Source organism: Saccopteryx leptura, chromosome 2, assembly GCF_036850995.1.
Source record: "Saccopteryx leptura isolate mSacLep1 chromosome 2, mSacLep1_pri_phased_curated, whole genome shotgun sequence".
Lineage (NCBI taxonomy): Eukaryota > Metazoa > Chordata > Mammalia > Chiroptera > Emballonuridae > Saccopteryx > Saccopteryx leptura.
In genome coordinates, this window is record NC_089504.1 from 286589368 (window position 1) to 286610981 (window position 21614).

General features: G+C 43.0%; 1 protein-coding gene across 9 annotated transcripts in view; it reads right to left on the minus strand.

Annotated features, from left to right (window-relative positions):
* DAP3 (death associated protein 3) overlaps positions 1 to 21614 on the minus strand; it is a 62576-nt gene that overhangs the window by 22213 nt on the left and 18749 nt on the right. For 8 of the 9 annotated variants that reach the window (XM_066362255.1, XM_066362251.1, XM_066362259.1 and 5 more), the window contains exon 2: positions 7552 to 7598. The exons of the other annotated variant lie outside the window; for it this stretch is intronic. In XM_066362255.1, the coding sequence (XP_066218352.1) occupies positions 7552 to 7593 (42 nt within the window). In that variant the 5' untranslated portion in view covers positions 7594 to 7598. The remainder of the gene's footprint in view (positions 1 to 7551; positions 7599 to 21614) is intronic. 9 annotated transcript variants of the gene reach the window in all.

Here is a 21614-nt window from a genome sequence, read left to right on the forward strand (position 1 = left end):
ACATATAATAGGGAGTATGTAAAGCATCTGAAAGCAAACAGCACTAATATAACTTAATGAACTTCACAATGAAACACTGGAACCAGGACTGTTAGACTTAGTATCATATAAAGTTAACTGAGTAACAGAGTTTCTCCAATTGTCTGAGACCAACGGACAACAATGTTTCTCAAATATCCAAATTCTCTACATTTCCTACCCTCTCTTGCAGATAGATTGGGGTCATTTAATTAGTTCTAATTAATGAGCTGTAAGTTGAGAAGCATCAATCATCAGTTTTTCGTTGTGACACCTTAGTTGTTCATTGATTGCTTTCTCATATGTGCCTTGACCACGGGCCTTCAGCAGACTGAGCAACCCCTTGCTTGAGCCAGCGATCTTGGGTCTAAGCTGGTGAGCATTTTTTTTTTATTTTGCTCAAGCCAGATGAGCCCGTGCTCAAATTGGCAACCTCGGGGTCTCGAACCTGGGTCCTCGGCCTCCCAGTCCAATTGAGCTGTAAGTTCATACAAGGTTTATCTTTTCTAGTGATAGCCAGCTAAGAGTGGATATAGATAAAGTGTCAACCTGGAACACTGAGGTCGCCAGTGCGAAACCCTGGGCTTGCCTGGTCAAGGTACGTATGGGAGTTGATGCTTCCTGTTCCTCTCTCCCTTCCTCCCTCCCTCCCTTCTCTCTTTCTCTCTTTAAAATGAATACAAAAAATTTATGAGTGGATATAAATTCTCTCTTCTTCCCCTGCTGTGGTAACCTACATGCTGAATGACATCCAAAGATGAATTTTATCCCTATATCTACCCCTTCCCATGTTTGCCTGTAAACCACTTTGGAAATACAGCAAGACCAAAAACAAAACAAAACAAAACACATGCATACATCATAAATAATTTAATTTGTTGTGTTAAGCCAATGAGAATCCAGAGCCTGTTACCTCAGTACAGCAATCTGAACAGTATACCCTACCACTGATAGGACTCAGTTTTCTCAGTTGTACTGGAGAGAAAGCACTATGTCTCTAAAAAAAGTAGCAGTCAAGTGGATAATTAAAAGATATTCATGGGCCACAAGGTGGTGGTGTTTCAATAAGAATCCTATGATTTTTTAGTTAACTGCTTTTTGAAGCAAATTAAGAGCTAGCAAAATGAATTCCTTACTTCTTACAGCATTATATATATCCAGCTAGTCTCTTGCTTCCAGGGAAAACGACACTAAGTACAATGGCTTCTACACAGTTCCAGAATGAACATCATGCAGGAAAAACAGCATTCATAAGTCAACTAAGACAGTTACTCTAAACAATCTACATGAAGCACAAAATTCTTCAGACATCTCTGCATTTGGACTCCCCTTTCTTTTCTCCTATTAAAGAAATTTTAGCCCCCCCCCACTTTTTTTGAGAAAGGTAGGGAGAGAGGGAGAGAGAGAGAGAGAGAGAGAGAGAGAGCGAGCGATAGGAGCATATGTGTCCTGACCGGGGAATTGAATGGGCAACCTCCGTGCTCCGGGATGACGTTCTAGAACAGGGGTAGTCAACCTTTTTATACCTACCGCTCACTTTTGTATCTCTGTTAGTAGTAAAATTTTCTAACCGTCCACCGGTTCTATAGTAATGGTGATTTATAAAGTAGGGAAATAACTTTACTTTATAAAATTTATAAAGCAGAGTTACAGCAAATTAAAGCATATAATAATAATTACTTACCAAGTACTTTATGTCGGATTTTCGCTAAGTTTGGCAGAATAAATCTTTATAAAACAACTTACTATAGTTAAATCTATCTTTTTATTTATACTTTGGTTGCTCCGCTACTGCCCACCATGACAGCTGGAACGCCCACTAGTGGGTGGTAGGGACCAGGTTGACTATCACTGCTCTAGAGCTATCTGGCCAGGGCTTAACTTTCATTGATTTTTAGAAAGACAGAGAAAGGAAGAGAGAGAAAAGGAAGGGGGAAGGGAAGCATTTGTTCCACTCAGTCATGCATTTTTTGGTTGCTTCCCACGTGTACCCTGATCAGGGATAGAACCCGTAACCTTGTTTCAGGACAATGGTCTTAACTGACTGAGCTAACTAGCCAGGGCCAATTTTAGCCTTTTAATGTAATCAGTCGAGACCAGAACGCCTCTGTTTATCTTTGCTTTTGTTTTCATTTTCTATGAATGAATTATTTTATGTATATAAGTCTATCATGAACCCTTGGAAAAAAGAAGAATTCTACAGGACAAAGGGCTGCTTTTCTAGGAAATCTAATCTGTAATTAAACAATAGACGGGGTCCTTGCCAGATAGCTCACTCAGTTGGTTAGAGCACTGCTCCAACATGCCAAGGTGGTGCGTTCAATCCCCAGACAGAGCACATACAAGAACCAAACAAATGAATAAATCAGTGGAAAAACAAATCAATGTTTCTCTCTCTCCATTCCTCTCTAATTACTGAGTATATTTAAAAATTTAAAACAACAACAATGAGGTGGAAGTGACTAAGCCCTTCTGGCTCAATTCTTATCATTTAGGATTTAGCTCTGGAAGGATTTCCTCTGGATCCTACTAACCCAGGTTAGATGATCTTGCTGGGAGCTGTAGCAGCACTACACTATAACAATCATTTATTCATGATTCTACTACTGGACTTTGAGGTCCTAGAGAATATGGACCATCAAATGCAATACAGTACAATGGTTAGAGCCACTGGCTTTGAGGTCAGACAGATCTCGTATCTAGTCAGGGCTCTGTGACTTCATAGCCTGTCACCTTAGCCAAGTTACTTAGACTTTCTAATCCTCAATTTCTGTATTTGTGAAACAAAGATATTATCTATTGTACTTCATGTGTTGGTTATGAGGATTAACAATGGAAAGCACTTAGCCCATTACCTGGCACACAAAAAATATCCAAAAAAGAGTAACCACTGATGAAATGAGTCATCTTAAAATTCTGAGTACTTGCCATATGAAAAGTAATAAAAAACTATTGGGTAAATTAGCTTTTTGAGTAGTACGAACATTCATGTACGTCCTCGTGCCTCCTGACCATCCAGAGTACGATCGTACATGTGTAAGGCAGCATTTAAAAAATGCAAATGTAGCTTTGTGCAGTGGCAGTATCATAGCCAATGAGGTTTATGTGAGGCACAATTATTGCTAATAAAAAGAAAAATTATTGCTAATAAAAAGAAAAACATGATGTCATCGTAATGGCGTGGTAGGAAGCGATACCAATAAATCTCCCCCAAAACTCAACATGATCTTCAACCAGAAACAGAAAAACCTATCCTTGGAGCCTCCAGATGTTTCGCAATACACCTGAAGGTATGGTTGAGTGAAAAATTGGCTAAATATATAATCAAACCCCGAAGGAAATAGGGAGTAAGAAATGCTCCACTTTCCTCACTAACCTTAATAGGGCAGCTTTCACTGGGAACTGAGAATATAGAAACTGAGGCGGGTAAAGGGGGTGAATAGATCTAGGCCGCGGCACAAACGGCCGAACCAGGCTGTAGCATGGAGATCCAAGCCGAGGAAAAACTGTTCCTGTGGCAACCCAGGCAATACAAGCTAAGACTCGCGCCAAACCCAGACAAAGAAAGACAAGTGGGGCAGCCATTTTCCCCAATCTCCTGGTTGGCGTGCACAGATAGTGGGCGAGAGATTCCTCCGACCGCCTCAGCAGGGGGTGCTCGTGTTATCCCACAGAGAGGCAGAGTCAGAGGCCTTTGTGTGGGCCGAAAGCGGAATCTCCAGGCCGCCCCAATGTCCTGAGGGAGCCGCGCACGGGGAGGGAGTGAGAGCCAATTCCAACGCTGCAACTATTCCCTGCAGGAGGGGTTTCACTCAGAGGGTGAAGCAGCTGGCCTGATATCCTGGTCAGCGTGCAGGGAGAGAGGGCAAGAGATTCCTCCCAGCACCTCAGGAGTGGGAGCCCATGTTATCCCACAGAGGGGCAGAGTCAGGGGCCTTTGTGTGGGCCAAAAGCGGAATCTCCAGGCCGCCACAGTGCCCTAAAAAAGCCGCGCATGGGGAGGGAGCGAGAGCCGATTCCAACGCTGGAACTTTTCCGTGTGGGCGGGGGTTTCACTCAGAGTCTGAGACTTCCGGCCTGATATCCTGGTCTGCGTGCACAGATAGTGAGCGAGAGTTTCCTCCAAGCGCCCCAGAAGTGGGTGCACACCTGTGTTACCCGGACAGAGTGGCAGAGCCAGAGGTCTTTGAGTGGGCAGAAGCCCCGCCTGATTATGCTAGCAGCTCTGACTGACTGAGCCTTACCCAAAGCCCTGTGCTAAGTGGGAATAGAGTGGGGAGTGGCCAGCTCTTTGAGCCTCTAACTATCCAGGCAGAGGCAGCAGCAACCCCATAGCTGGATTATCAGGTTACTAATTGAGGAAGGAAAGACTACTAGAAACAATAAGCCAATACAGTAAGGTCGCAGGATACAAAATTAACATACAGAAGTCAATAGCCTTTCTATATGCCAACAATGAAACATTTGAAACGAACTCAAAAGAATAATCCCCTTCACGATTGCAACAAAAAAAATAAAATACCTAGGAATAAACATAACAAAGAATGTAAAGGACTTATATAATGAAAACTATAAATCATTGTTAAGGGAAATCGAAAAAGATATAATGAGATGGAAGAATATTCCTTGTTCTTGGTTAGGAAGAATAAATATAATCAAGATGGCCATATTACCCAAAGCAATATACAAATTTAATGCAATTCCCATTAAATTCCAATGACATTTTTTAAAGAAATGGAGCAAAAAATCATCACATTTATATGGAAATATAAAAAACCCCAAATAGCCAAAGCAATCCTAAAGAAAAAGAATGAAACTGGGGGCACTACAATACCTGACTTCAAACTCTATTATAGGGCCACGACAATCAAAACAGCATGGTATTGGCAGAAAAACAGACACTAAGACCAATGGAACAGAATAGAAAACCCAGAAATAAAACCACATATATATAGTCAAATAATTTTTGATAAAGGGGCCAACAACACACAATGGAGAAAAGAAAGCCTCTTCAATAAATGGTGCTGGGAAAACTGGAAAGCCACATGCAAAAGAATGAAACTGGACTACAGTTTGTCCCCCTGGACTAAAATTAACTCAAAATGGATCAAAGATCTAAACATAAGACCTGAAACAATTAAGTACATAGAAGAAGACATAGGTACTAAACTCATGGACCTGGGTTTTAAAGAGCATTTTATGAATTGACTCCACAGGCAAGAGAAGTGAAGGCAAAAATTAATGAATGGGACTACATCAGACTAAGAAGTTTTTGCTCAGCAAGAGAAACTGATAACAAAATAAACAGACAGCCAACTAAATGGGAAATGATATTTTCAAACAACAGCTCAGATAAGGGCCTAATATCCAAAATATATGAAGAACTCATAAAACTCAACAACAAACAAACAAACAATCCAATAAAAAAATGGGAAGAGGACATGAACAGACACTTCTCCCAGGAAGAAATACAAATGGCCAACAGATATATGAAAAGATGCTCATCTTCTTTAGTTATTAGAGAAATGCAAATCAAAACTGCAATGAGATACCACCTCACACCTGTTAGATTAGCTATTATCAACAAGACAGGTAATAGCAAATGTTGGAGAGGCTGTGGAGAAAAAGGAACCCTCATACACTGTTGGTAGGAATGTAAAGTAGTATAACCATTATGGAAGAAAGTATGGTGGTTCCTCAAAAAACTGAAAATAGAACTACCTTTATGACCCAGCAATCCCTCTACTGGGTATATACCCCAAAAACTCAGAAACATTGATACGCAAAGACACATGCAGCCCATGTTCATTGCAGCATTGTTCACAGTGGCCAGGACATGGAAACAACCAAAAACCCCATCAATAGATGACTGGATAAAGATGTGGCACATATACACTATGGAATACTACTCAGCCATAAGAAATGAGAACATCGGATCATTTACAGCAAAATGGTGGGATCTTGATAACATTATACGAAGTGAAATAAGTAAATCAGAAAAAACCAGGAACTGCATTATTCCATATGTAGGTGGGACATAAAAGTGAGACTAAGAGACATTGATAAGAGTGTGGTGGTTACGGGGGGAGGGGGGAGGGGGGAGAAGGAAAGGGAAAGGGGGAGGGGGAGGGGCACAAAGAAAACTAGATAGAAGGTGACAGAGGACAATCTGACTTTAGGTGATGGGTATGCAACATAATTGAACGACAAGATAACCTGGACATGTTATCATTGAATATATGTATCCTGATTTATTGATGTCACCTCATTAAAAAAATAAAATTATAAAAAAAAAAAAGGCAAATGTATATTCTTTTTGTTTCTATAAATTGGTTATCAAACAAACATGATTTTAAGTTAATAAAACTGTAATTGGAACTAATTTCATTTTTTGAAAAAAAAAACAAAAACCAAAAAACACGAAACAAAACAAACCCCTCTCCCAGGGGTCAGTGAGCATGAAAAAAACTCACTATTCAAAGGGTTAATAAAAGAATAAAGGCCTGACCTGTGGTGGCACAGTGGATAAAGCATTGACCTGGAAATGCTGAGGTCACCGGTTCAAAACCCTGGGCTTGCCTGGTCAAGGCACATATGGGAGTTACAGCTCCTCCCCCCCTTCTCTCTCTCTGTCTCTCCCTCTCCTCTCTAAAATGAATAAAAAAAACCCACAAACAAACAAAAAAAAGAATAAAGTAAAAAAAAAAAAATAAATAAAGTAAAGCAACAGAATGTTTTTTCCATATATTGCTTTATTCAGTTATCAGATGCTGAAGGTCTAAATTGGAGACATATTTTTCATTTAAGTACTCATTAAAAAATGATAATTAGGCCCTGGCCGGTTGGCTCAGTGGTAGAGCGTCGGCCTGGCGTGCGGGGGACCCGGGTTTGATTCCCGGCCAGGGCACATAGGAGAAGCGCCCATTTGCTTCTCCACCCCCTCCCCCTCCTTCCTCTCTGTCTCTCTCTTCCCCTCCAGCAGCCGAGGCTCCATTGGAGCAAAGATGGCCCGGGCGCTGGGGATGGCTCCTTGGTCTCTGCCCCAGGCGCTAGAGTGGCTCTGGTCACGGCAGAGCGACGCCCCGGAGGGGCAGAGCATCGCCCCTGGTGGGCGTGCTGGGTGGATCCCAGTCGGGCGCATGTGGGAGTCTGTTTGTCTCTCCCCGTTTCCAGCTTCAGAAAAATACAAAAAAAAAAAAAAAAAAAAAGATAATTAACCCAACTAGAGAATATTAATAAAAGTTAATAAAGATAATTATAATCAAGCTTTAAAAAAATTAATTCTCCTATGACATGGTAAATTCTCAGTCATAACTATTGTACTGAGACCTGTTAAAGATTTTTAGGGCAGCCGGGAGTAAGTGAATGGGCAGAGAAATGGAATTGTAACTGTTCTTTTGAGTGTGAGCTTGTAAATTAAAGTCAGCAGAAGTTCTCCAACGCACTGAATTCTGCATACAATAAATCCATCTAAAAACAAGAAATCTACCTAAAGATAGTTTATACAAAGCATTTAGGTCAGTTAGGACTCACCTTATGGACCCTGAAGAACAGTCTTGTCATTCCTTTCAGCATTGTTCCTGCACATTTTAAAAAAGTGAAAAGGTCAGACAGAACTGAAAAAGATATTTGCACAATGGATTAATATCCAGAATATATAAAGAATGCCTACAAATTGACAAAAAAAATGAGAAGACACAGACATTTCACAAAAAGGTTTATACAAATGGCTAATAAACTCACGAAAAGATTTTTATTTTCATTACAAATCAGAGAAATAGAAATTAAAACCACCACAAAGTGACCATTCACAACCACCATATTAGGAAAAATGAAAAGGTCAGGCAATAGCAAATGTCAAAGAGGCTGTGAAGTACTGAGAACTTTCATACACTGTCAAGGAGAGCGTAAATACAAATATCTAAGAAAAGATCTCTGATAATATCTTCTAAAGTTGAAAATGTATAGGACCGAGATCCAGGTATTCTACTCGTTGGTGTTAATTTACACTAGGAAATGTGTATAACAATGTTCGTAGTAGCAAAGAATGATCAAAAACTGCAAAAAAAAAAAAAAGACCCAGGTCCTGGCTGAATGTCTCAGTGGATAGAGCATCATCCCAGTGTGCCAAGGTCAAAGGTTCAATCCCTGGTCACGCGCATATGAGAAACAACCAATAAGTGCGCAAATGGAACAACTAAGTGAAACAATGAGTTGATGCCTCTCCCTCACCCAAATCAATGGAAATATTAAACAAAAAAAACCCCAAAACCCACTGCCTGACCAGGGGGTGGTGCAGTGGATAGAGTGTCGGCCTGGGATGCTGAGGACCCAGGTTCAAAACCCCAAGGTTGCCTGCCTGAGCACGGGCTCATCCGGCTTGAGCACTGGCTCACCAGCTTGAGCGTGGGATCAGACATGACCCCATGGTCACTGCCTTGAGCCCAAGGTTGCTCGCTTGAGCAAGGGGTCACTTGCTCTGCTGTAGTACCCCCACCACGGCAAGGCACATATGAAAAAGCAGTCAATGAACAACTAAGGCGCTGCAACGAAGAATTGATGCTTCTTATCTCTCTCCCTTCCTATCTGTCCCTCTCTCTGTCTCTTGCAAAAAAACCCCAAACAAAATACAAAATCAAAAAAACAAACAAACCATTAACATCATTCTCCTACATGCTAGTATAGGGGCCACTGCTGTGGAGTAAGGTGCTGGCTGTGAGAATGTGCTCAGCCTGAAGATGAAGTTCTACTATGCCACAGGCAGAAATGAGGGCTGCTCTGTTCTCTGCTCTTCATCTGATCTCCTTAGCTCTGCCTACAGCGTCTTCTTGCCCTCCAAAACCGCTCAAAGCACATCACTATCACCTGCTGCCTAATACAACTGTACAGAATAGTTAAAAGAGCAGACCTGAGATTGCTTGCTATCCTTAGAAAAGCCTGTTTCCAAGGCTACTCCTTAGGTGGTATCTGGAAACCTGGATTTCAGGAGAGTTCTCACCATTCCCAGTACTGGTAAGAGTGGGTCACTATGCCTAAATTATTTATATAAACATGGTTTATGCTGAATACCTGCTTTCCTTCTGGGAGTTTCAAATTTTAGTACATTCCAGAGAAATAACTATATGACCAACCCCAAAAAGCCTTGAGCACTGATGCCTGACCAGGTGGCACAGTGGACAGAGCGTCGGACTGGGATGTGGAAGACCCGGTTTCGAAACCTGAGGTTGCTGGCTTGAGCGTGGGCTCATCTGGTTTGAGCACAGCTCACCAGCTTGAACCCAAGGTCGCTGGTTTGAACAAGGGGTCACTCGCTCTGCTGTAGCCCCCCCATCAAGGCACATATGAGAAAGCAATCAATGAACAACTAAGATGCCACAACGAAGAATTGATGCTTCTCATCTCTCTCCCTTCCTGTCTGTCTGTCCCTATCTCTGTCTCTGTCACAAAATAACAAAAACAAAAAAATTTTGAGCATTGAGACACAATTGGATTTCCCTGGTTGGGAACATTTCACAAGTTTGTTACAACTTGTTGGTGAACAAATTAAGTATGTCCTGTGTGATCTCTATTGGAAAAGGACTGCTGGAAGGTTGCACCTGGTTTTCTTCATACCTTACCCTTTGTTGATTTTGCTCTGTACTTTTTTTGCGTGTGTGTGACAGGGACAGAGAGAGACAGGGAGAGGGACAGGCAGACAGGAAGGGAGAGAGATGAGAAGCATCAATTCTTCGTTAGGGCATCTTAGTTGCTCATTGATTGCTTTCTCATTTGTGCCTTGACGGGGGGCTACAGCAGACGGAGTGAACCCTTGCTCTAAACAGCAACCTTGGGCTTAAGCTGGTGAGCCTTCCTCAAACCAGATGAGCCTGCACTCAAGCTAGTGACCTTGAGGTTTCGAACCTGGGTCCTCCGTGTCCCAGTCCAACGCTCTATCCAGTGTGACACTACCTGGTCAGGCTGCTCTGTACTTTTAAAATTTTTTTTTTTTTTTTTGTATTTTTCTGAAGTTGGAAACGGGGAGGCAGTCAGACAGACTCCCGCATGAGCCCGACCGGGATCCACCCGGCACGCCCACCAGGGGGCGATGCTCTGCCTATCTGGGGCATCGCTCTGTTGCAACCAGAGCCATTCTATTGCCTGAGGCAGAGGCCACAGAGCCATCCTCAGTGCCCGGGCCAACTTTGCTCCAATGGAGCCTTGGCTGTGGGAGGGGAAGAGAGAGACAGAGAGGAAGGAGAGGGGGAGGGGTGAAGAAGCAGATGGGCGCTTCTCCTGTGTGCCCTGGCTGGGAATCGAACCCGGGACTCCTGCATGCCAGGCCGATGCTCTACCACTGAGCCAACCGGTCAGGGCCTGCTCTGTACTTTTCATTGTAATAAATCACATCCATAGGTATGTGTTGACTTCTAAGTCCAGGAAATCATAGAATCTGGGGATGGTCTTGGAAACCACTGACAATCACCAAGTGCCTGAAAACACCCAGCATCCATCTTTACCTGGCACCCAATCCACCTGATACTCAAACCACCTGACACCCAATGACACCCAATGTCCATTGACCAGCTCAATTTTCTTTCTTTTTTTTTTTTTTCATTTTTCTGAAGCTGGAAACAGGGAGAGACAGTCAGACAGACTCCCGCATGCGCCCGACCGGGATCCACCCGGCACGCCCACCAGGGGCGACACTCTGCCCACCAGGGGGCGATGCTCTGCCCATCCTGGGCGTCGCCATATTGCGACCAGAGCCACTCTAGTGCCTGAGGCAGAGGCCACAGAGCCATCCCCAGCGCCCGGGCCATCTTTGCTCCAATGGAGCCTTGGCTGCGGGAGGGGAAGAGAGAGACAGAGAGGAAAGCGCGGCGGAGGGGTGGAGAAGCAAATGGGCGCTTCTCCTGTGTGCCCTGGCCAGGAATCGAACCCGGGTCCTCCGCACGCTAGGCCGATGCTCTACCGCTGAGCCAACCGGCCAGGGCCGACCAGCTCAATTTTCTTAACCCACATTTTTCTCAATCTTTCCCTACTTAAAAAACTCAACTCTTGCCTCCAACACTATCTTCCACGTATCTATGACTAGCTAACCCCCATGCTAATTTTTATTTATTTATTTATTTTTGTATTTTTCTGAAGTTGGAAACGGGGAGGCAGTCAGACAGACTCTTGCATGTGCCCGACCAAGATCCACCTGGCAAGCCAACTAGGCAGTGATGCTCTGCCCATCTGGGGCCGTTGCTCTTTTGGAACTGGAGCCATTTCTTCTGAGGTGGAGGCCATGGAGCCATCCTCAGCACCTGAGGCCAACTCACTCAAGCCAATCGATCCATGGCTGTAGGAGGGGAAGAGAATAAGCAAGAGCGAGAGAGTGAAAGAGAGAGAAAGAAAAAAGGGGGAGGGGTGGAAAAATAGATGGTCACCTCTTCTGTGTGCCGACTGGGAATCGAACCTGGGACATCCACATGCCGGGCCGACACTACCACTGAGACAACCAGCCAGGGCCTAAACCACATTTTTCATGTCCTTTAAAATACCTACTGTGTTTCCCTGAAAATAAGCAGTGTCTTATATTAATTTTTGCTCCTAAAGATGCGCTAGGTCTTATTTTTAGTGGATGTCCTATTTTTCCATGAACAAGAATTCACATTTATTGTTGAACAAAAAAATCAACACTTATTAATATACTGTCGTTATATCATCACAAACATCAGCATAACCAGCCAAACTCTGAATTCCATCAAGAATTTCTTGTGACTCTATTTCCATGTACAACAATCTAGCGTTTCCCTGAAAATAAGAAAGTGTCTTATATTAATTTTTGCTCCTAAAGACGCGCTAGGGCTTATTTTCAGGGGAGGCCTTATATATTTCTAAGCTTGAAAGAAATTGTACTAAATCTTATTTCAGGGGATGTCTTATTTTAGGGGGAAACAGGGTAGAAGCAGAAAAAATCCTATTGACAAGCTAAATGAGAGCAGGAGAGATGAATATTTGCTTACTCCACTTTCCAAGGTATATGCAAGTCAGCGCACTTCAAGATTAGTGGCTCAAAGCCACTAATACCATGAAAAATTTAATGTTATATAAATTACATTAAATGTTATAAAAATGAATGAATGTTATATAAATGAAATCAACTGGTTTCTCCTTTCAGTTTTTTCATGTCATTTCAACACTATTTGCAAAGCACAAGTTACGTATATTGCTTGTTACTGGAAGGAAGGTAAGAGAACAGCTTCCTATTAAAAGTGACTAATGGTACAAGATGAAAAGAGCTATGGAAATGGATGGTGGTATGGTGATGGCTGCACAATAATGTGAATGCATTTAATATCACATAACTGTACACTTAAAAATGGTTAAGATAGTGAATTTTAAGTTATGTGTATTTTACAATAGAAAAAAAAGAACAAAACCAAAAAAGTGACTGATGGTAAAAATTAAAGATGAATGATAATTTCCTCAAGCCCTCTATGCAACAAAAATGAAAAAAATTCTCAAAGATATCATTAAAATACTTCTGTAATATTGTTAGACAGACATCATTCTGAGACTACCCACTGTCTACTTGTACTATTTCAAGATAGAAGAGTCCTCCCTCCAATTCCAGTCATCTGCTGTTTAAAATTTGGATAAAACAAACAAATCCCAGAGAAAAAGTGTTTCCTTAGTCTTTAGCCTTTCCAGGTATACTTGGAAGGGGCATGTACTCACCATTGTATTTAAAACTTGGTCACTAATTCTGGTGCAATATAGCTAGTGGTGGAGCCTTTCTTTAAATTTTTAAATTAGGTTGCATTTTATTTTGAAGAGCTTCCTTTCTTTAAAAAAAAAAAAAGTTATTTTCAACAGATAGGCTAGGGTAGATGTACACTGAGAAGTAAGAAAAAGCTAGTACCTGACTTAGAGAGGTATTCCCTAAAGACTATCTATATGCTAAGACTTTGGTGGTCACAGAAATCAGAGGTTGTTTTTTTTTTTAATTAAACTTTTACTATTGAGATAATTGTAGATTGGCATGCAGTTAAAAGAAACATGTTCCATGTACCCAGTTTCCCCCAAAGGTAACACCTCGCAAAACTATACTACACTATCAAAACCAGGAAATTGACATTGATAGTCAAAGTAGAGAACATTTCCATCACTTCAAGGATCTCTTATGTTGTCCTTTAATAGCCTTCCCTACTTCCCTCTCACTTCCCTCCCATTCCTTAACCCCTGACAACCACTAATCTGTTCTCCATTTATATAATTTTGTCATTTCAAGAATGTTATATAAATGAAATCATACTATACATAACTTTTTTTTTTAAGCGAGGAGAGGGAAGATGATAGTGCAGCAGACTCCTGCAGGAGCCCCGACAGAGATTCACCTTAGCAACCCTGCGTGGAGCCACTGGAATCAAGGGAGCTATCCTCAAAGTGTGGGGCCAACATTAGAACCAGTTGAGTCACTGGCTGCTGGAGGGGAATAGGGAGAGAAAGGGGAGAGAGGGAAGGGAGAAGCAGATGGTTGCTTCTTCTGTGTACCCTGACTGGGAACCGAACCTGAGATGTCCATACACCAGACTGATGCTCTATCCACTGCACCACTGCCTGGTCAGGCTAGAGAATTATAAATTCTTAAGGTTAAAATGACCTGTTCAAGAACTGAACTTTTAAGACCTAGATCAAAACTGAATTAGTGCTGCCTGACCAGGCGGTGGCGCAGTGGATAGAGCGTCGGACTGGGATGTGGAGGACCCAGGTTTGAGACCCCGAGGTCTCCAGCTTGAGCGCAGGCTCATTGGGTTTGAGCAAAGCTCACCAGTTTGAGCCCAAGGTCACTGGCTCGAGCAAGGAGTCACTTGGTCTGCTGTAAACCCCCCCCCCCCCTCAGTCAAGACACATATGAGAAATGAATCAATGAACAACTAAGGAGCCGCAACGATGAACTGATGTTTCTCATCTCTCTCCCTTCCCGTCTGTCTGTTCCTATCTGTCCCTCTCTCTGACTCTGTCTCTGCCACCAAAAAAGAAAAAAAAAAGAAAAAAAAAGTATTAGTGCTACAATGATTTCAATATTAATCACTGATTGCTTTTTAGAAAGAGGCTCTATATTAAGCAATTTATTGTCATGAATAATGTAAAGAAGGAACTTGTATGATGATTGCATTAAGAAACTGAAGACAGCACCCAGGAAAAGAAGAAACAGAGGACATAACCATCTTCACTTTATCATGTGGAAGGAGGCTTCTAAAATCCAAGAGAAGGACTGGGACAGTGAATAGAAGCTATGAATAGAAGCAATCCTATGAAGTAGACATTATTATACCCAGGTGAGAGTAAGGCTGGATAGACTAAATAACCTGCCTAACAGTATATAGCCTAAAAGTGGCAGTTTTGGAATTCAAACCTATGTTTGACTTTGCAGCCTTTCCGATTAGCACTATTGTCAGTCATCAAGTGCTTGTACATTTCTAATAGGGAACTCACAGCAGTCCATATAGTTCTCAAACAGCTTTTATGAGAAATTCTTTCACAATCTGAGATAAAATGTCTCCCTATAGCTTCTATTCACTGTCCTAGTCTTTCTCTTAGATTTTAGAAGCCTTCTTCCACATGAAAAAATGAAACACTTATGTCCTCTGTTTTTTTCTTTTCCTGGGTAATAATGTCTTCAGGGTTTTTTTCTTTGTGTGTCTGTGTGTGTGTGTGTGTGAGAGAGAGAGAGAGACAGACAGACAGACAAGAAGAAAGGAAAAGAGATGAGAACCATCAATGTATCATTGCATCACTTTAGTTGTTCATTGATTGCTTCTCATATGTGCCTTGACTGGGAGCTCCAGTAGAGCCAGTGACCCCTTGCTCAAGCCAGCAACCTTGGGTTTCAAGCCAGCAATCTTTGGGCTCAAGTCAGTGACCACGGGATCATGTTGACAATCCCTTGCACAAGCCAGCTACCCTGTACTCAAGCTGGTGAGCCTGCCATCTCAGGGTTTCGAACCTGGGGCCTCAGAGTCCCAGGCTGACGCTCTAGCCACTGGGCCACCACCAGTCAGGTTGTCTTCAGTTCTTTTTTTATTTTTTTATTACAGGGACAGAGAGAGAGTCAGAGAGAAGGATAGATAAGGACAGACAGACAGAATGAAGAGAGATGAGAAGCATCAATCATCAGTTTTTCGTTGCGACACCCTAGTTGTTCATTGATTGCTTTCTCATATGTGCCTTGACCGCGGCCTTCAGCAGACCGAGCAACCCCTTGCTCAAGCCAGATGAGCCCACGCTCAAGTTAGCGACCACGGGGTCTCGAACATGGGTCCTTCCACATCCCAGTCCGACGCTCTATCCACCGCACCACCGCCTGGTCAGGCTGTCTTCAGTTCTTAAAGCAATCATCATACAAGTCCTTTCTCTATATTACTCAACAATACTCTTTAAGCATGATCAATCACTTTTAGATTTTGCATTCCTAAGAGTGACTATTTTGTAATTCTATCATACCACTGTTTCACTGAGAACACAGTTCACTGGACTGTGTTCTTTTTTAAAAACAAATATTGTTACCCATTAAAATCTCAACAGCCTTTAAACATTTTTTTAAATTAAATTTATTGGGGTGACATTGGTTAATAAAATTATATATGTTTCAAGTGCACAATTCTTTTATACATCAACTGTATACTGCATTGTGTTTACCCAAAGTCAAGTTTCCTTTCACCAATATATATAATATTTAAACGACTTATCCCTTTTCTTCCTCTACCCAGTCTCCCATTCCTCTAGTTCCACCATACTATTGTCCGTGCCAGAGTTGTTTGTCTTATTTGTTCATTTGTTGCTTTCAGTTTTACATCCCACATGAGTAAAATTACACAGTTCTTGACTTTTCCCATCTCAATTATTCGTTAGCATGATCGTCTCAAGATCGACCCATCCATGTTGTCGAACATGGCAGTATTTCAACTTTTTTTATTTATTTATTCATTTTAGAGAGGAGAGGGAGAGACAGAGAGAGAGAAGGGGGGGAGGAGCTGGAAGCATCAACTCCCATATGTGCCTTGACCAGGCAAGCCCAGGCTTTCAAACCAGCAACCTCAGCATTTCCAGGTCGACGCTTTATCCACTGCGCCACCACAGGTCAGGCCTCAACTTTTTTTATGGCTGAGTATAATTCCATCGTATACATGTACCACATCTTTATCCAGTCATCTATCAAAGGACACTTCAGTTTCCACCATGAATTCAGCTTTTTAATGGAAATTCACAAGCTGATTTCAAAATTCATATGGAAATGAAATAAACCTAGAATAGAAGAAATAACTTTGAAAAAAAAGTTCAAGGGCTCACATTTCCTATTTCAAAACTTACTATAATGCTATAGCAATAAAGACATTGCAGTACTAGCATATGCCTATGGATTGTATGTGTCTGATCCATGTCTACAGATCAATGAAACAGACTGAGAGTTCAGAAATAAATCTTTACATCATAGTCAGTTGATTCTTAGCAAGACTGCCAAGACAATTCAATGGGGGAAGAACAGTATTTTCAACAAATGGTGCTAGAACAACTGGATATCCATATATAAAAAACTAAAATTGGACCCCTACCATACTCATACATAAAAATTAATTTAAAACAGACCATTGGCCTAAATAGAAGTGCTAAAACTATAAAACTCTTGGGAGAAAATATGTATCTGATAGAGAACTTGAATCCATAATCCATAAATAACTTTTCACAACTCAACAATAAAAAGACAACAACACAACTCAAAAATGGGAAAAAAATTTAAACAGACATTTCACTAAAGAAGATATACAATCGCCAATAAGCACACGAGAAGATGTTCAAGACCATTAGTTATTAGGCAAATGTAAATCAAAACACAGCATGATCCCACATCACACTCATAAGGATAGCTAAAATCAAAAGGACAATAACAAGTGTTGGGGAGGATTCCAGTTTTTCTGTAATCCTCATACATTGCTGTTGGGATTGTAAAATGATGCAGCCACTTTGGAAAAACAGTTTGGCATTTCCTCAAAACATTAAACATGGAGTTACCAGATGATACAATTCTACTTCTAGTTATAACCCAACTGAAAAGAAAACATGTGCATACAAGAACTTGTGCACAAATGGTCAAAGCAGCATTATTCATAATCATCGAAATGTGGAAATGATCCAAATGTCCATCAACTGACAACTGGTGAAAAGATAAACAAAATTTGGTATATCCATACAATGGAATATTATTCAATGACAACAAGAAATGAAATTCTGGGCCTTGGCCGGTTAGCTCACTGGTAGAGCGTCGGCCTGGCGTGTGAGAGTCCCGGGTTTGATTCCCGGCCAGGGCACACAGGAGAAGCGCCCATCTGCTTCTCCACCTCTTCCCTCTTCCCCTCTCCTTCCTCTCTGTCTCTCTCTCCCCCTCCCGCAGCCAAGGCTCCATTGGAGCAAAGTTTGCCCCGGCGCTGAGGATGGCTCTGTGGCCTCTCTGCCTCAGGCGCTAGAATGGCTCTGGTTGCAACAGAGCAACGCCCCAGATGGGCAGAGCATCGCTCCCTGGTGGGCATGCCAGGTGGATCCCAGTCGGGCGCATGCGGGAGTCTGACTGCTTCCCCGTTTCCAACTTCAGAAAAATATAAAAAAAAAAAAACCTCCGAAAAAAAAAAAGAAATGAAATTCTGGCCTGACCAGGCAGTGACGCAGTGGACAGAGCGTCGGACTGGGACGCGGAAGACCCAAGGTCAAGACCCAGAGGTTGCCAGCTTGAGCACAGCCTCATCTGGTTTGAGCAAGGCTCACCAGATTGAGCCTAAGGTTGATAGCTCGAGCAAGGGGTCACTTGGTTTTCTGTAGCCCCTTGGTCAAGGCACATATGAGAAAGCAAATCAATGCACAATTAAGGTGCCAAAATGAAGAATTGATGCTTCTCATCTCTCTCCCTTCCTGTCTGTCCCTATCTGCCCCTCTCTCTGTCAAAAAAAAAAAAAAAAAAAAAAAAAAAGTTCTGATACATGCTACAACATGGATGAATCTTTTATGTATGTTATGTATGTATGTATGTATACAAATGTAGTTTTCCAAAGTGAGAAGCGGGAAAGCAGAGAGACAGACTCCCACATGTACCCCACCAGGATACATCTGGCAAGCCCATTAGGACAGTGGTCCCTAACCTTTTTTGGGCCACGGACTGGTTTAATGTCAGAAAATATTTTCACAAACCGGCCTTTAGGGTGGGCCAGATAAATGCACAAAATAAAATTATGCGACTGGCATAAAAACTGTGGTATTTTTAAATATAATTGTCGAACTTATGTGACAAGCGTCAAGAGTGAGTCTTAGGCGGATGTAACAGAGGGAATATGGTCATTTTTTAAAAATAAAATATAAATAAAACGTAAATAATGTAATTTATTTACTCTTTCTCTGCGGACCGGTACCAAATGGCCCATGGACTGGTACTGGTACTGCAGGATATAAAGAGAGAGACAGAGAGAAAGTAGAGGGGGAAGGGTGGAGAAGCAGATGGGTGCTTCTCCTGTGTGCCCTGGTTGGGAATCGAACCCTAGACTTCCACATGCTGAGCTGACGCTCTACCACTGAGGCAACCGGCCAGGGCCATTGATGAATTCTTTTTTATTTTTTTTTACAGAGACAGAGAGTCAGAGAGAGGGATAGATAGGGAGAGACAGATAGGAATGGAGAGAGATGAGAAGCATAAATCATCAGTTTTTTACTGCGACACTTTAATTGTTCACTGATTGCTTTCTCATATGTGCCTTGAAAGTGGGCCTTCAGCAGACCGAGTAACCCCTTGCTTGAGCCAGCAACCTTGGGTACAAGCTGGTGAGCTTTTGCTCAAACCAGATGAGCCCGCGCTCAAGCTGGCAACCTCGGGGTCTCGAACTTGGGTCTTCCAAATCCCAGTCTGATGCTCTATCCATTGCGCCACCGCCTGGTCAGGCATATGAATTCTTTAAACAAAGGCAAAGAAGTCTGTCACAAAACTCTAATTACCGTATATCCCCATGTATAAGACGCACATATTTCAAAAAAAAATTGGGGTCTAAAAACTGGGTGTGTCCCCTGGCCGGTTGGCTCAGCGGTAGAGCGTCGGCCTGGCGTGCAGAAGTCCCGGGTTCGATTCCCGGCCAGGGCACACAGGAGAAGCACCCATCTGCTTCTCCACCCCTCCCCCTCTCCTTCCTCTCTGTCTCTCTCTTCCCCTCCCGCAGCCGAAGCTCCATTGGAGCAAAGATGGCCCAGGCGCTGGGGATGGCTCCTTGGCCTCTGCCCCAGGCGCTAGAGTGGCTCTGGTCGCAACAGAGCGATGCCCCGGAGGGGCAGAGCATCGCCCCCTGGTGGGTGAGCCGGGTGGATCCTGGTCGGGTGCAGGCGGGAGTCTGTCTGACTGTCTCGCCCCGTTTCCAGCTTCAGAAAAATACAAAAATAAATAAATAAATAAAAACTGGGTGTATCTTATACAGTGGTTGTAGATTTTTTTAACTTGCATTTCCCACTTTTTTGCACAGATGGAGTTGTATGAATTTTGTGATGAATAAAACTGCACTTCAGCCTGACCTGTGGTGGTGCAGTGGATAAAGCGTCGACCTGGAAATGCTGAGGTCGCCGGTTCGAAACACTGGGCTTGCCTGGTCAAGGCACATATGGGAGTTGATGCTTCCAGCTCCTCCCCCCCTTCTCTCTCTCCGTCTCTCTTCTCTCTCTATAAATCTGTCTCTCCCTCTCCTCTCTAAAATGAAGAAATAAAAAAAAATAAAATAAAAAAGCTTAAAAAACAAACAAACAAACAAACAAACAAAAACACTGCACTTCAATAACTATGTAATTTTTTTTTTTCATAATTCGGGCCCCAAAATTAAGGTGTGTCTTATACATGGGAGCATCTGATACATGGGGAAATACGGTATTTAAAATGTCCACAATAGCCTGACCTGTGGTGGCGCAGTGGGATAAAGCGTTGACCTAGAACACTGAGGTCGCCGGTTCGAAACCTTGGGCTTGCCTGGTCAAGGCACATATGGGAGTTGATGCTTCCTGCTCCTCCCCCTTCTCTCTCTCTCTGTCTCTCTCTCTCTAAAAAATCAATAAATAAAAAAAATATTAAAAAAAAATGTTATAAAAAAAAAAATAAAATGTCCACAATAGGCATATCTATTGAGATAGAAAATTAGATGAGGGGTTTGCCAGGGGCTGGGAGTGGGGAGAATGGAGACTACTGATTGGGTTCTTTTTTTTTTTTTTTTGCATTCTTTTGCATTTTTCCGAAGCTGGAAACGGGGAGGCAGTCAGACAGACTACTGCATGCGCCCGACCGGGATCCACCCGGCATGCCCACCAGGGGGCGATGCTCTGCCCATCTGGGGCGTCGCTCTGTTGCATCCAGAGCCATTCTAGCACCTGAGGCAGGGGCCACAGAGGCATCCTCAGTGCCCGGGCCATCTTTGCTCCAATGGAGCTTCGACTGCAGGAGGGGAAGAGAGAGAGAGAGGAAGGAGAGGGGGAGGGGTGGAGAAGCAGATGGGCGCTTCTCCTGTGTGCCCTGGCCGGAATCAAACCCAGGACTCCTGCACGCCAGGCCGACGCTCTACCACCGAGCCAACCAGCCAGGGCCTGACTGGGTTCTTTTAAGGGTGATAAAAATGTTCTAAAATTAGTGATAGTGCCCTGGCCGGTTGGCTCAGCGGTAGAGCGTCGGCCTAGCGTGCGGAGGACCCGGGTTCAATTCCCGGCCAGGGCACATAGGAGAAGTGCCCATTTGCTTCTCCACCCCTCCGCCGCGCTTTCCTCTCTGTCTCTCTCTTCCCCTCCCGCAGCCAAGGCTCCATTGGAGCAAAGATGGCCCGGGCGCTGGGCATGGCTCTGTGGCCTCTGCCTCAGGCGCTAGAGTGGCTCTGGTCGCAATATGGCGACGCCCAGGATGGGCAGAGCATCGCCCCCTGGGGGGCAGAGCACAGCCCCTGGTGGGCGTGCCGGGTGGATCCCGGTCGGGCGCATGCGGGAGTCTGTCTGACTGTCTCGCCCTGTTTCCAGCTTCAGAAAAAAGAAAAAAAAAAAAAAAAATTAGTGATAGTTATACAACTCTGTGACCAAACTAAAAATCTACATAATTGTACACTTTAAAGATAATGAATTTTATGTTTTTGTTGTTGTATTTTTAGTGAGAGAGAGAGAGAGAAGGAGAGAGACAGACAGGAAGGGAGAGTGATGAGGAGTATGAACTTGTAGATGCATCACTTTAGTTGTTCACTGATTGCTTCTCCTACATGCCTTGACCAGGTGGCTCAAGCTGAGCCAGTGACCTCTTGTTCAAGCCAGCAGTTTTGGGCTTAAGCCAGCGACCTTGGGCTTCAAACTCATGATCATGGGATCATGTCAATGATTTCACATTCAAGCAACTGACCTTGGGGTTTCAAACCTGGGACCTCAGCATCCCAGCTTGACACTCTATGCATTGTGCCACCACCTGGTAAGGCTAAATTTTATGTTATGAGAATTAAAAAAAAAAAAAAAAAAATTTTTTATTTATTCATTTTTTTTTTTTAGAGAGGAGAGGGAGAGACAGAGGGAGAGAGAGAGAGAGAGGAGAG